This window comes from Tiliqua scincoides, chromosome 3, assembly GCF_035046505.1.
Source record: "Tiliqua scincoides isolate rTilSci1 chromosome 3, rTilSci1.hap2, whole genome shotgun sequence".
Lineage (NCBI taxonomy): Eukaryota > Metazoa > Chordata > Lepidosauria > Squamata > Scincidae > Tiliqua > Tiliqua scincoides.
Window position 1 is genome coordinate 162,441,250 of NC_089823.1, and position 14,790 is coordinate 162,456,039.

General features: G+C 40.9%; 1 protein-coding gene across 1 annotated transcript in view; it reads right to left on the bottom strand.

The window, feature by feature from the left end:
- The window catches only part of PLCE1 (phospholipase C epsilon 1), a 148,629-nt gene that overhangs the window by 50,767 nt on the left and 83,072 nt on the right, over positions 1 to 14,790 (bottom strand). Inside the window, exons 4-6 of the mRNA XM_066619359.1 lie at positions 11,253 to 11,398; positions 7,988 to 8,246; positions 4,685 to 4,899 (exon numbers count right to left, since the gene is read on the bottom strand). Coding sequence (XP_066475456.1) covers positions 4,685 to 4,899; positions 7,988 to 8,246; positions 11,253 to 11,398 — 620 coding nt within the window. The remainder of the gene's footprint in view (positions 1 to 4,684; positions 4,900 to 7,987; positions 8,247 to 11,252; positions 11,399 to 14,790) is intronic.

A 14,790-nucleotide genomic window follows, 5' to 3' on the forward strand; every position in this document is an offset into this window, starting at 1 on the left:
CCCAAACGAATTGCAGTTGTGGTATTAATTTTTCAATTGTGCTATTTCAAAAACAGGTAAAACAAGACTATGCAAATCAAGGAGTACTAGTATTTATTTTTTAATGGGTGGCATTCTGACTAGTGCCTTCACTATTGGAAGCTCCCTCTGCAAACAGAAGAAGTGTATGATGATAATGTCAGAGCTCCACATAGGAAATTGGTCCACTGTGACTTGCCCACCTATTGTGCTTCACAGATAAACAAGACCTTGAGCCAATTCTTCCCAGACCAGGTCCAAAATGCAATCCAGCAGCTCACAGCTGTGAGTATCCTCTATGAAGAGCCACAAACCAAGATAGTAATTCTTCTGCAAGTATAAATCTGGCATCATACAACAAAGACTGCTCATGCTAATTGCCTTTCATAAATGTTCTTGATTACCACATAAGCCTTCTTTCCACTTTCAAATTATACAAAACACTGTTTCTCACCTTCTTAAAAATCCTAAGATAAATACTATAAGAGGTCTTGAACTTTCTATTATTCTTACATAACTTGTATTATTCTATAATCCTTACATAACTTGTATTTAAGTAAATGACACTCCACTGGTTTTCTCACTGCATAAAAAGAAATGGGAGATCTGAGGTCAGAGAACATGAGCTTTCTTATGTATCATAATTAAAAAAAACACCTGTGCTGAATTATTGGGTTGATCTACTGTGAATTTTCAAAGTGTTTATTAGCTCTGATAAGATTTCCTAAGATAATTTATGAACCTCAGATAACATGCCCTTAAAAGTAGTGGGATTAAGAACAATAATAAATAACCTTTATTTTGACTGGGTAAGAATGCTGCCCCAACAGGATATAATGTTCTGAGCTAAGATCAACAGAGATGCCATGGTGCTATTCCTGGCATCACTGATCAAGTCCGAGTTGTATCTGTAGGTTTCTAAAAATTTCATGCACAAGATGAAAAGGCTTTGCCTGGAAGTAATTACATCATGAGGGAACATAAAACTTAACGAGAAAGATTCCAAGCATCTGAGTGCCATGATTCCATGCATAGCTCTGAGAAAGAGTCTGGAACTGGAAGCAATCCAGCAAAACAGAAACTTGCATTCAAGTTATATGTTCTCACCATTAATAATTCTTGTAGAGCTGTACATTAAAATACAGAAAACACATGCAAAGGACTGTGAGCGGAAGAAATCTCACAGGGTTTCCCTCTCTTCTAATGCAGACTCCAGTAAAACTCAAAAAAGCTGCTCCTGAGAGTGGATGATCCACAGAAAAAGGATGGTATGGGGCATGGAGGCTACAGGCATGGAGGCTACCAGACTATCTACTAGGGCCTGCAGGAGGGAGAACATAAGGCTGTTCAAGGGGCTCTGAGGTGAAATAGGGAATGCAAATGTCTGCTTCCATGAGCTCTCTTGCTATAATAGTATTGTGGATGCAGCCAAAACAAAACTTTACAAAAATAATATAATTAATATAATATAACAAATATATACAATAATATAACAATTATTATTGTTGTTATATTATTATACAATAATATAACAAAAATAATATAATTTTACCATTAAATTTTAACCTTAATTGTAATTGAACTTTAACTAATTGAATCTTATTATTAAGGTTAGGAATGAACCTTATTACTAAGCAGTGCACAATTATATGAAAGAGATACAAGATAAAATACGGGCCACTCTTTTGTTTACATGTCTACAAGTTGAAAAGAAAATCACTACAAAGCATTACATAAATGGCATTTTACTCACGTTACAATAATCAAATTTAACAGTGAAGCATCAGATAATTGCTGGCAGCACACAAAATCAAAATACTTTTGTCACAGATATTAGCCCCAGGTGTGCCGTGGAAATTTGGGAGAGAGTCATTTATTAGTAACAAATCTCTAACAAAAACCCTTGACTTCCGACGGGCGGACTTCCCTCAGATGAGGAGGCTGGTTAGAAGTAGGTTGAAAGGGAGGGTAAAAAGAGTCCAGTCTCTCCAGAGTGCATGGAGGCTGCTTAAAACAACAGTAATAGAGGCCCAGCAGAGGTGTATACCGCAAAGAAAGAAGGGTTCCACTAAATCCAGGAGAGTGCCCGCATGGCTAACCAGCCAAGTTAGAGAGGCTGTGAAGGGCAAGGAAGCTTCCTTCCGTAAATGGAAGTCTTGCCCTAATGAAGAGAATAAAAAGGAACATAAACTGTGGCAAAAGAAATGTAAGAAGGTGATAGGGGAGGCCAAGCGAGACTATGAGGAACGCATGGCCAGCAACATTAAGGGGAATAATAAAAGCTTCTTCAAATATGTTAGAAGCAGGAAACCCGCCAGAGAAGCAGTTGGCCCTCTACATGGTGAGGGAGGGAAAGGGGAGATAAAAGGAGACTTAGAGATGGCAGAGAAATTAAATGAGTTCTTTGCATCTGTCTTCACGGCAGAAGACCTCGGGCAGATACCGCTGCCCGAACGGCCCCTCCTAACCGAGGAGTTAAGTCAGATAGAGGTTAAAAGAGAAGATGTTTCAGACCTCATTGATAAATTAAAGATCAATAAGTCACCGGGCCCTGATGGCATCCACCCAAGGGTTATTAAGGAATTGAAGAATGAAGTTGCAGATCTCTTGACTAAGGTATGCAACTTGTCCCTCAAAACGGCCACGGTGCCAGAAGATTGGAGGATAGTAAATGTCACGCCTATTTTTAAAAAGGGAAAGAGGGGGGACCCGGGAAACTATAGGCCGGTCAGCCTAACATCCATACCGGGTAAGATGGTGGAATGCCTCATCAAAGATAGGATCTCAAAACACATAGGCGAACAGGCCTTGCTGAGGGAGAGTCAGCATGGCTTCTGTAAGGGTAAGTCTTGCCTCACAAACCTTATAGAATTCTTTGAAAAGGTCAACAGGCATGTGGATGCGGGAGAACCCGTGGACATTATATATCTGGACTTTCAGAAGGCATTTGACACGGTCCCTCACCAAAGGCTACTGAAAAAACTCCACAGTCAGGGAATTAGAGGACAGGTCCTCTCGTGGATTGAGAACTGGTTGGAGGCCAGGAAGCAGAGAGTGGGTGTCAATGGGCAATTTTCACAATGGAGAGAGGTGAAAAGCGGTGTGCCCCAATGATCTGTCCTGGGACCGGTGCTTTTCAACCTCTTCATAAATGACCTGGAGACAGGGTTGAGCAGTGAAGTGGCTAAGTTTGCAGACGACACCAAACTTTTCCGAGTGGTAAAGACCAGAAGTGATTGTGAGGAGCTCCAGAAGGATCTCTCCAGACTGGCAGAATGGGCAGCAAAATGGCAGATGCGCTTCAATGTCAGTAAGTGTAAAGTCATGCACATTGGGGCAAAAAATCAAAACTTTAGATATAGGCTGATGGGTTCTGAGCTGTCTGTGACAGATCAGGAGAGAGATCTTGGGGTGGTGGTGGACAGGTCGATGAAAGTGTCAACCCAATGTGCGGCGGCAGTGAAGAAGGCCAATTCTATGCTTGGGATCATTAGGAAGGGTATTGAGAACAAAACGGTTAGTATTATAATGCCGTTGTACAAATCTATGGTAAGGCCACACCTGGAGTATTGTGTCCAGTTCTGGTCGCCGCATCTCAAAAAAGACATAGTGGAAATGGAAAAGGTGCAAAAGAGAGCGACTAAGATGATTACGGGGCTGGGGTACCTTCCTTATGAGGAAAGGCTACGGCGTTTGGGCCTCTTCAGCCTAGAAAAGAGACGCTTGAGGGGGGACATGATTGAGACATACAAAATTATGCAGGGGATGGACAGAGTGGATAGGGAGATGCTCTTTACACTCTCATATAATACCAGAACCAGGGGACATCCACTAAAATTGAGTGTTGGGCGGGTTAGGACAGACAAAAGAAAATATTTCTTTACTCAGCGCGTGGTCGGTCTGTGGAACTCCTTGCCACAGGATGTGGTGCTGGCATCTAGCCTAGACGCCTTTAAAAGGGGATTGGACGAGTTTCTGGAGGAAAAATCCATTATGGGGTACAAGCCATGATGTGTATGCGCAACCTCCTGATTTTAGGAATGGGTTAAGTCAGAATGCCAGATGTAGGGGAGAGCACCAGGATGAGGTCTCTTGTTATCTGGTGTGCTCCCTGGGGCATTTGGTGGGCCGCTGTGAGATACAGGAAGCTGGACTAGATGGGCCTATGGCCTGATCCAGTGGGGCTGTTCTTATGTTCTTATGTTCTTAGTAGGGCCATTGGAGGATGTGAGCCCCCGACTGGCAGTACAGTGTGCCTTGTCAATTGTCAAAAAACTGATGTTGTGCTTGACCATTTTAGTGCCTTGCCAGTGTGCCATGAGATGAAAAAGGTTGAAAATCACTGGTATAGAGGGTCCCTAGAAGAGTGCTTAAAGAGGATTTGGAACAATGCATGTGGTAAAACTCACACATTTACCAAGGTGTTGTGAGAGGAAAATGTTAACTAGTACAGAAATTATGTGGCTCTCTGAAATATGCTTAAAATAGTAAAACAAGCAATTTAATCAGAATGTTCCTTTGGAAATATTGTTATTTTGACTGTATTACTTGGTGTGTGCTTTCCATTTATTTTATATAAAAAGAATACTATAGATTTCTTTGATGTTTGTTTTGTAATTTTGAAACTTTAATACTTTCTTCTCAAAAAACATAATTAAAACCTTACTGATAGCGGTTTCTGTCTTTCAAGGAGTTTCTTCTGGAATTACCATCTTCATAGTCAATAAAATTGTCTTCTCCATCTTCAGATTCCAAGCTACGATTACAGCTCCGAATTGTCTGAAAGATGTAGTTAGCTGTTGATTCTTTTTCCATATTATGTAGGCCATCTTGGCCTATCCGCTGTAAATAATTGTCTTGTCCGCTGTATTCTGCAACAAACTACAAGAAAATTCATAAAATACTCAGAATTAACCATTGAATCATACTTACTTATGCAGCATTGTAAAATAAGTACAATACATGTTAAAAATGGGCACTCCATCCTACAGATTTCTGAATCAGCAATTCATGCACTGAATGTGCTACTGCAATGAAAAGATGCAACCAGTATGAGGCAAGTGGTACAAGTCAACATGTAATGCATCTTCCTGGCTGGAAGTCCCTTTGAGCCAGTTTACTACGTTTCAAGTACAGTGGGCCTTTGGTATCTGAGGGAAATCCATTTCAGGACCCTCCAAGGATTACTGATTCCACAGATAATAAAATCTGCACAGGGCACATGGCATCACCATTACTTATCTGGGGGCTGTGCCCAGCACTCCAGAGGTAGCATGTGGCCTCCTGGCCTCCTCAAAAGCCTCCCAGGTACAACTGGAAGGCACTTCCAGTGCATGCCAGCAAACCAGAAGCACCAGTTGTGACCAGGAAGCCTCACTGCAACTCCTCCAGACACGACTGCAAGTTGCCAGCCCAAACCAGAAGTGCCTTCCAGTCTTATTTGGGAGGTCCTCTGAGGTCCTCCAGCTGTGGGCTCTACATCTGCGGGATACTGATCCCACAGATAAGGAGGGCCCACTGTACATTCCTGTTCCATGTGGCTAGAATACTATCAGGGTGAGGCATATTTTAATTATCTGTGCACACACACACACACACACACACACACACACGTACGTACGTTATGGGTGGCCCTAGAGTTTCAGGTCCTAGATCAGGTTCAGAAAGGGGGTAGGTTTGGCAGCAGCAGTGGCTGCTGAATCCTAGCCTCCTTCCTGAACCCGATCCCACAGTCTGGATCAATACAGGCCTATGCCAGCAAATTCAGTAGTGCAGGTCCAAGTAGAACCCCATGCCCCATGCACACGCTGTGCAGTCTTACTCCCAGGTACAGGAACAAATGTTCCCTTACCCAGTGGAGACCTCCATAACTCCTCCCCCCCCCCCCCACATAATGCATTTTGGCATCTCAGTATAGATTAGGATTGGGTTGTTTGTCTCATAACGAGACTAGTCGTCAAAATTGTAATGTTGTACTGAATTGCTTATAGTTATTGCACTCACAGCACATTTACTCAGAAGTGCTTTAGTTATTAGTGGAGCTTACTCCCAGGAAAGTGTGTATTGGATTGCAGCTTCAATCTAATGCATATATTAACTAGTGCACAGTACATCATCAACTTATGTCAAAAATTTATTGACAAGGCCACTGGTATTTCTATTTGTGGTGGTTAACAGCTTGTTTCATATTCTTCAGCACATTTGAAGTTGTAATCCTCAACATACAAGCTTGGAAATAACATTGATTAACCATGATAGAGTTTCATTTCAATCATTTTCCTATGAATATGTCATTTCCATTAAGGTGACAATTCTAGTTTCAGATAATTCTAGCTTTATAATTTAGGGATTTATTAAAAAGACAATCAATGATAAAGACAAGAACATAAGTTCTTAATACAACATGATGCTCTCTAAGTACACATTTATTTTAAAGAAAAAGTGCATTATTTTAAGATGCAAGATGTGTTCTATATGCCAATTACTATGAAGATCAACCTGAGCATTTGTGAATCGTATACTACTATCTCAATCTTATCCTGGACTGTCAGCAGCAGATCTTGCAATCCAGTTACAGCAGCGCACAAGGAGTGTGCCATTTGTCACACCACAGTTGCCAAAGCAAATGACTAGAGCTTCCACGCACTCTCCAACAGCCCTCCCAGGCAGTAACTTATCTTCCAAGTAAAGTGGCATCGAAGGGTGGGTCACAGGCAGTTCAGGGGAATGTCAAAGCAGTTCAGAGAAGGGGAGGATCTTGATAGCAGCAGTGTGCATCGGATCCTATCCCCCCTTCCCAGCTCAGATGCACCCCGACTATCTTTGAACTTATGCCAGCAAAAGAACTGGTGTGGGTCCAAGGAGACCAATGCCAATCAAATGGTCTACAGAGAGGTAAGTACAAAATATTTTTACTTACCTCTTTCAGGCCATCTGATTGCTCCCCCACCATAGCATGTAGCATGTGCTTCATCAGAGGCTCTGCACGCCATGGACTGATGAGGGATAGGACTGGGCTGCCAATTTATTTTAGCCATTTCAGTTCTGCTCCGCTAACAACAGAGCAGTAGTTTCTGTTCCTGAACATTCTGGTGCTGCTGTATAAGGTGTAATAGAAGGGGCATCATTTATTAAGAAGATGCTACCAAATCTGAGTATCTCACTGAGATAACATGATCCATACTTAAATGAACGTTACTTATTCAGAAGATCAGGATCTGATGAACAATGAAATCAGTTCCTCAAAGGAGCTTTGGACTTCTTTTTTCACAAAGATCATTCCCTATTCTGCATTGCAAACTACTTTTGACACTGGGGGCGCAATCCTAATCCCTTATGTCAGTACTTTCCAGCACTGGCATAGTGGTGCCAATGGGACATGTGCTGCATCCTGCAGTTGGGTGTCACTCATGGAGGCCTCCTCAGAGTAAGGGAATGTTTGTTCCGTTACCTCAAAGCTGCATTGCCCTTATGTCAGTGCTGGAAAGCACTGACATAAGGGGTTAGGACTGCTCCCTAAAGGAGCTTCAAAAGCTGTTTGTGATACGGCATGCCAGTCAAAGAAAATTTTTTTTAAAAAAAATTGGTTGAGCTAGCAAAAGCCCCTTAGTGAATTTAAACAGCTCTTTGTATCCCATTCATCAACACGGGACTCTTACAAACTTGTTATACAACTAGATTATGATTATAATGGTGGTAATCTTATTAATGATGTGTAAAATGGCATTGAGAATTTACAGAGGTATTTTCAACCACAGAGAACAAAACTAAAGAAAATTGTAAATTAACATCTGCATTTCTCCAATCACCTAGCCCAGAATAGATCAACTCACCTACTAGTCTAAGGATGTATGAATTTTTTACATGATTGCATACTTACACTGCCATAGGAACCCAATTATTAACAAGTGCAAGGATTATATCACAATCTTTTTGGGATGTCAATACTCTCTTACACGCATTAGTTTACCTCCAGTGTTTCATCTTGAGAGTTGTACTGAGGACAAAGTCTTACAAGGTTCGCAGCACCATCCAAAACTTCACAAAGTTCTTTTAAAAATACACCACAGAAAGGAACCACTTTACAGCCTGGGATATTCCGAGCTCTGTTGACGACTTTTCTGTATTCAGATGATGATTCATGTTGTGCCATGGCATCTTTCAAACTCCGCATTGTTTCAATATCTGACTGATCCATGAATTGCCACATTTTTAGAACTTTTCTTGACCTTTATGGAAAAAAAGTAAACAAATTTGATACTGAAGCTAACCGTTCAAATAATCTTGTTAAATGCTAAAGGGCTTACATCCAAAGTTCATTACCACTGTTTAAAATAAAAATGAGATAAGGTTATCGGCCTATAACATTCACCTTACTAAAAAGCAAGTACTTTTAAAAAGTGTTTGCTAGAATCATCTAAATAAAAAACATATATGAAAGTTGTTAGTACAGTACTAGACCTGAGACTGTCAAAAGATTCATAAAGAAAATGTGAGCACCGATTTTATGTGATTGACTTAAAATTGCCAGCAAGCTGTGGCTTGCCTACTTGCAGAGGGGAGCTTCAGCAACAGTGGGGGAAAAAAAGAAATTTCTGGTTATGTGCACAATTCCCTTACTAACCACACAAAGCCTATGTTGCAGCCTAAAGATGTTTTGCCTAATAACAACAACAACAACTGGCTTTACAACAAGATTATTCACAAAGCGGTTTACACAGTATAATAAATCAATAAATGGTTCCCTGACCCCAATGGGCTGACAATCTTAAAAAAAGTACAGAAGAAACACCAGCAAGAGCCACTGAAAACAACTCCATGCTGGGGTGAAGAGGGGACAGTTGCTCTCTCCCTGCTACATATAAGAGGACACCACTTTAAAAAGGTGCCTCTTTGCCCAGTTAGCAGGGTGATTTCAATAGGATTTTATTAGAAGGTCTCTAGATGTTGAAAAATGTTTCACTGGAAAGCCCCTACATGCGCAATACTGAAAACTAGTCTTTTTTTTGTTTATTTTTAAACTTTTAACAGTAAAGATGAAATTTTTGCATGCTACTTGGAATGGATAGCAGGGACTGCCCATTATCCACAGAATTCTAGGCTGTAAATATAAGTCCTTTATACACTTTGGGAACATGTAGAGCCTGAAAACAAGGAAGGAAAGTGAACATGTATCCACAGTGTATATGCTTCTCACCTCTACATGTTTATTATTATTTTATTTTAGTATTTATAGGCCACTGTTCCACTGTTCCACTTCAAAAAGCCTTCAAAGCTGCTTCAATCTATATCTATATAAACATTTTAGAGCCCAATCCTGTGGTTCATGGCGTGGCTCCACGCCGCGGACCACAGTCGCCAATGTGCTGTAAGGCACATTTACGGGGCTTTCCAACCGGCTCCCTTCTGCGCTAGCCCAGCGCTGGTGCACAGCAGTCGCCTGGGTTCTGCGGCTCGGTGGTCTCCCAGACCGCTGGGCTGTGGAACAGAAGGTGGGGGCGTGGCTGGGGGAATGGGGGAGGCATGTTGGGGGAGAGGCAGATCCATGGAGCTGAACTCCGCAGGATCCAAAGCGCCTACACAAGCGCCTTTACTTTAGCAGCGACCAAAAGGTCGCCGCTAAAGTTAGTAGCCCCATTGTGGGGCTGCTTCCCTTACTCAGGGAAGGGGACGAATGTCCCCGTCTCCTGAGGAGCCTCCCGCGGTAGTGCAGGAGCCTGCCATGGAGCTGCCGGACCTGGGCGCCACAGGCAGCTCAGGATTGGGCTGCCAATCAGTGAAAGATCTCTGTGTTAGAGAATATGCATTAAAATACATGAATCAATAGAAAAATCAAGATAGTTACTTAGTACAACATTCATAAAAGATTGGCATGCAATCGTAAATTTTTGACTAGACTTAAATTTGGCTAGACTTAAATTTTGGTCAACTCTTCCTTGACAGATCAGTTCATGTAATTTCACTTATAGTGAAGTAATGAACTTAGCACAAAAATCTCTTCCAAGTATAGAGTACTGGATCACACGGGATTGTGGAACCTCACAATTAATGAACGTAAGAGTCACAATGAATATGAATAAAGATGGTTCCCTTTACTAAAGTGCTACACCTCACAAATCTTACGTGTCTCCTTTCCCCTTCCTCTTTTTTCCACTTTCTCATTCTTTTTTCTAGACAAGTTTAACCAACAAGTTTATGTGGGTACAGGGGACTGATGTGTGGGTGACTTGACAAGCAATGCCACATACATAACTGTTGTTATTCAAAATCATTAACAGTTCATTAAATAATGAAAAATGTAGCAAGGATTTTTAATGTACAGTGGTGAGACATGAAGTAATCTGTACTGAACGATGCAAAGTTTCATAACTTTCTTCACAAGTCTAACAAAGCTGGATTGGCCCTTTGGTAGTCTATCCCAGGGGTGCCCAAAGCCCGGCCCTGGGGCCACTTGCGGCCCTTGAGGACTCCCAGTGCGGCCCTCAGAGAGCCCCTAGTCTCCAATGAGCCTCTGCCCTCCAGAAATTTGTTGGAGCCCACACTGGCCCGATGCAATTGCTCTCAGCATGAGGGCGACTGTTTGACCTCTCCTGTGAGCTGTGGGATGAAGGCTCCCTCCACTGCTTGCTGTTTCACATCTGTGATGCAGTAGTGACAGCAAAGGAAAGGCCAGCCTTGGTTTATTCATTAACTTTTATAGGCCTTAAGTTATTGGAAGACCTTCATCCATTCATATAAGTTCATCTTTAATATACCCATTTATGTAAACTTATGTAAATTTATTCAAATTTTAAATGTAAATTAATTCTTTTTTTCCCTGGTCTCCGACACAATGTCAGAGAGACGATGTGGCCCTCCTGCCAAAAACTTTGGACACCCCTGGTCTATACTCTTTGAAAGTTGGCATTTTAAAAAAAGAATGTTAATGTTTTCAGTTAACGTGTTTATCATGTAAGAATATAAATGACACTGTCTCTAGAGAATTCTGAGAAAAGACCTGTCTTTCAGTAAATTTAACCTTCATCATCCATCCTATTCAATTTTCCCAAACCAGCAATCATAAACTCACTAGACAAGATAAATGATGCAACTTAGCAACAGAACACTATTTAGTACTGTGACTGTTTGAGTGCTAGTCACTGTTTACTTTTTAAAAGGACAGCTGTATGTAACAGAAGCTGCAATTTAATCTATGCCTGACTCTCCCTCATCTGAAGAATGAGCAGCAAGTATACCTGAGCCCTGCCAAGAACTCCATGACAGCATTGTAGTTGCCCATGTTCCAGCAGCATTTTGCCACATGTACCACATAAGAGAAAACTTCTCGTTTTTCCTCCATAGAACCAGCAGTCAAAATCAGCCATGTCACCCAAGAGCTCACCTTAGAAAACATAAAATATAATACAAAAAACCCAATCAGCAATATTTGTATTTTTTTTTAACCGACATATATCACAATTGATGAAATAAACTCAAAATTAAATTCTATTCCCTTGGGCAGTTTTGTTCTAAACATGAACTCAAGCACTTAAAAAATATTATTATTATATGTATACTGTTACATAACACTATACAAATGTTACAAAACAATATGCACTGGAACAATTGCTATTTGGATAGTTTTAAATCAATACTATCATTTTTTCCACAACCAAATCAGTTCTTTAAAGTTCAGTTTGAATACTTTGAAATGTCAGATGTGAATATTTGATTTAGCATATGAAAATGAAATGTGGCTCCCCCCCCCAAGAGAGATGGCAATATTTTGCTGACATCTGCAAACATCCTCTACAGCAGTAATTTACAGATTAGGCATTTACAGAGCCACATGCTGTACATTCTAATTCTGCATATACAAGCAAGGCTAAAAGTTTCAATGTTCTGAAACATAAAGTGCTACAAAATGCTTCAATATAGGGCTGTGCATTCCTTTAGGAAATAATTATGATCTGAAATTAATCATCCTGCTTCAGAGAGACCCCTAAACAAAGTGGGCTACCTCTGCTCTGAGTTGAAGCAAAGCCATCCAAGTTGCTTCAAATGACTGACAGCCTCATTCCCCCCCCCCTTTTGAATGTCTATCTCTAATTATCTGTAGCCTTCATATATGAAAGAAACTGTGGACAGGACAGGATTAGCAGAACATTTAAATAACCTCAAAACTCAATGGTCTCAACAACGAATAGCACAGCACCTACTTCCAGCTCAGAACAAAGACTCCGGGTGGCTCCAGCTGCTGCTGAGCCGCAGGTAAGCCTAGTGGCACCAGCACACTTGTTCATCTACCCAGCAGGGGTTGGATCTCTCAGGTTGCCAGCCTATCTCACACTGAGAGAGCATCTGTGTCTGAGGCACCAGCACCAACCAACCTAGCCCCCAGTGGGGAAGAGCCCCTGCCATTACTGGCAGTTATGGGGAGGCCCCATGATTGCTGAGGGAGGTGGGAAGTGCTCTGAAGAGGGAAAGCACTGGGGGAAACAGACAGCTACCCAAGCAAAAGCCCTTTAAGACCCATTGAATTACATAGGGGTTAGATAGATAGATTAGAATGGGAGGTAGGTTGAGTCTGAACCAAAAGCAGCTCAAGAAGCCAAGGATGAAGGCAGTATGGTGAGACTGAGAGGAGCAAGCTCCTGACACAGAGCAGCCAATCCTGAACTGAGGAAGAGACTCATCAACCCTGCCTGACCCAGAGGAGTAAAGGGGTGTCAACGTAACTCCTCCCGGAGGTCACTCTGTCCCAACTTGAGAGGAAGAGAAAGGTATTTTGTGGCTACAACTCAAAATGACATGGAGAGGCCAAAACAACCTCTCTGCGAGCCTGATCAATCCTGCAGGCCATTCCCTCCACCAGGGACAGGGCCAGTCAAGGAGATGCTCATTCTTCAATTTAATCCTCTTTTAAATCTATGGGAAAGGTTTCAAATTTTTTTTTTAAATTTTAAAGATTTATACCTCACCTTTCCAAAAGGTCAAGAAGGCCTACAATGCTTAATAAACCCAAAAATACAAAATTACAAGCAAATTTAAAAGTACACAAATTCAAAAAAAAAAAATAAAGTTTACAAATTTAAACCACAAAACATACTTACAGAGCCAGAGAAACAAATATGACTCAATGAAAAACAGCAACATTTCAATAATTACCCCTAAGGCAGTAATAGATATTAAGTAGCAGCACACACAAGCTAAATGTCAGACAGCGACAAAACTTGAGCAGAACCTGAGGGGCACATGCCCTGGGCATACTCCAGGGAGGCACATGACTGCCCCCAGGTTCTGCCCAGTCCCTCCAAGTTTTCCTCCAGGGAGAACCAAGGGCAGTGACATCATGACATTGCGTGACATCACAATATCATGTAACATTGTGACGTCACTGCCCCGGACGCTGGGGCAATTCGTTACATCCCTGCTAAAAGTACAGAGGCAGGAAAAAAGGCAGGCAGATTGGCAATAAAAGAAAATTTTAAATATAAAAATTTTATATATTAAGCTGAACTCAGATGCAATGGATGTAAGGAAAATGTGGCTTGTTATTTATTTAAATACATTTGTATCTTGCATCTCTGCAGAAAGACCCAAGGTGGTTAAAGAAGTAAGATCAATGAAGTAAAAACAGGTTACCATATTAAAATGTATAAAGACAAAAACAAAAATATAAGCACACCTTCAAAATTCAAACAAATCAAACCGTATCTTCCTTCATTGTCAGGCAACAAACTATTTTTTTTTCTAAAAGAAAAAGAACACTTAAAATATGAAGTCTTTCTCCCTGTTTTAACAGTCTGCACATCCCTCTAGAATTAATAATTTGGAATTTTGTTCCATGTCAGAATAGGTAAGTATAAACACATTCTAACCTACTGGTTGATCTCTCTGACTTGTACATATTTTTGCTAACATGAAAATGTACAGTTCACTTTGCTCTAAAATTCCACATTCCCAATGCAACTATAGAGGCAAGTACTTTCATAATGAACTAAAATCAGTGGAAGCAATAATCTATACATGATAGGTTTTGCACACCAACAAAATATTAAGATGCGTACTATGTATCACCCAGAAAATGCTTAGTTTACTTTCCCACAGCATTTATTAAAGAAAAGCAATATTTCACATGGAAATTTAATTCAAACCAACTGTTCTGTTTTACAGTGAGATTCCCAAGGGTCTGGTTTTTCCCATTGTATAAACAGTTATCAACATGAGATAATAAATGTGGTCTATTCTTTCCTACATTTAGTTTCCTCTTTCTTAGCTCCTGAAACATTAGGATGTTTACAGACATTTCTTCAGTGATGAGAGCACTCCATAAGAGATAAAAACATGTTTCCTTCAAAGAAAGAAACCTATATTTAATCTTCTAGAAACAGCTACAAATCAAACTTGCAAAGTCAATCTCAAAACTGTATAGAATCTACAACAGCATAGATCAGTGGTTCTCACACATTTAGTAACGGATCCACTTTTTAGAATGATAACACAGAATCTGCCAACACACATTTTGCTTTCTTAAACGTTACACCAATTCCTGGGTATATTTGGGGTACCGATTCAAAAAATGGCATCCATTTTGCCCTATCATGTCTAGTTTTGGAGATATAGTATAGCCTCATTAGTGAATGGTTCAAGCAGCTTCCTCATGAGGAAGCCTACACCATGGCTTCATGAGGAAGCTGCTTGAACCATTCACTAAGGAGGCTTTTCACCTTATATCTCCAAAACTGGACGTGATAGGGCAAAACGGATGCCATTTTTTGAATCGGCACCCCA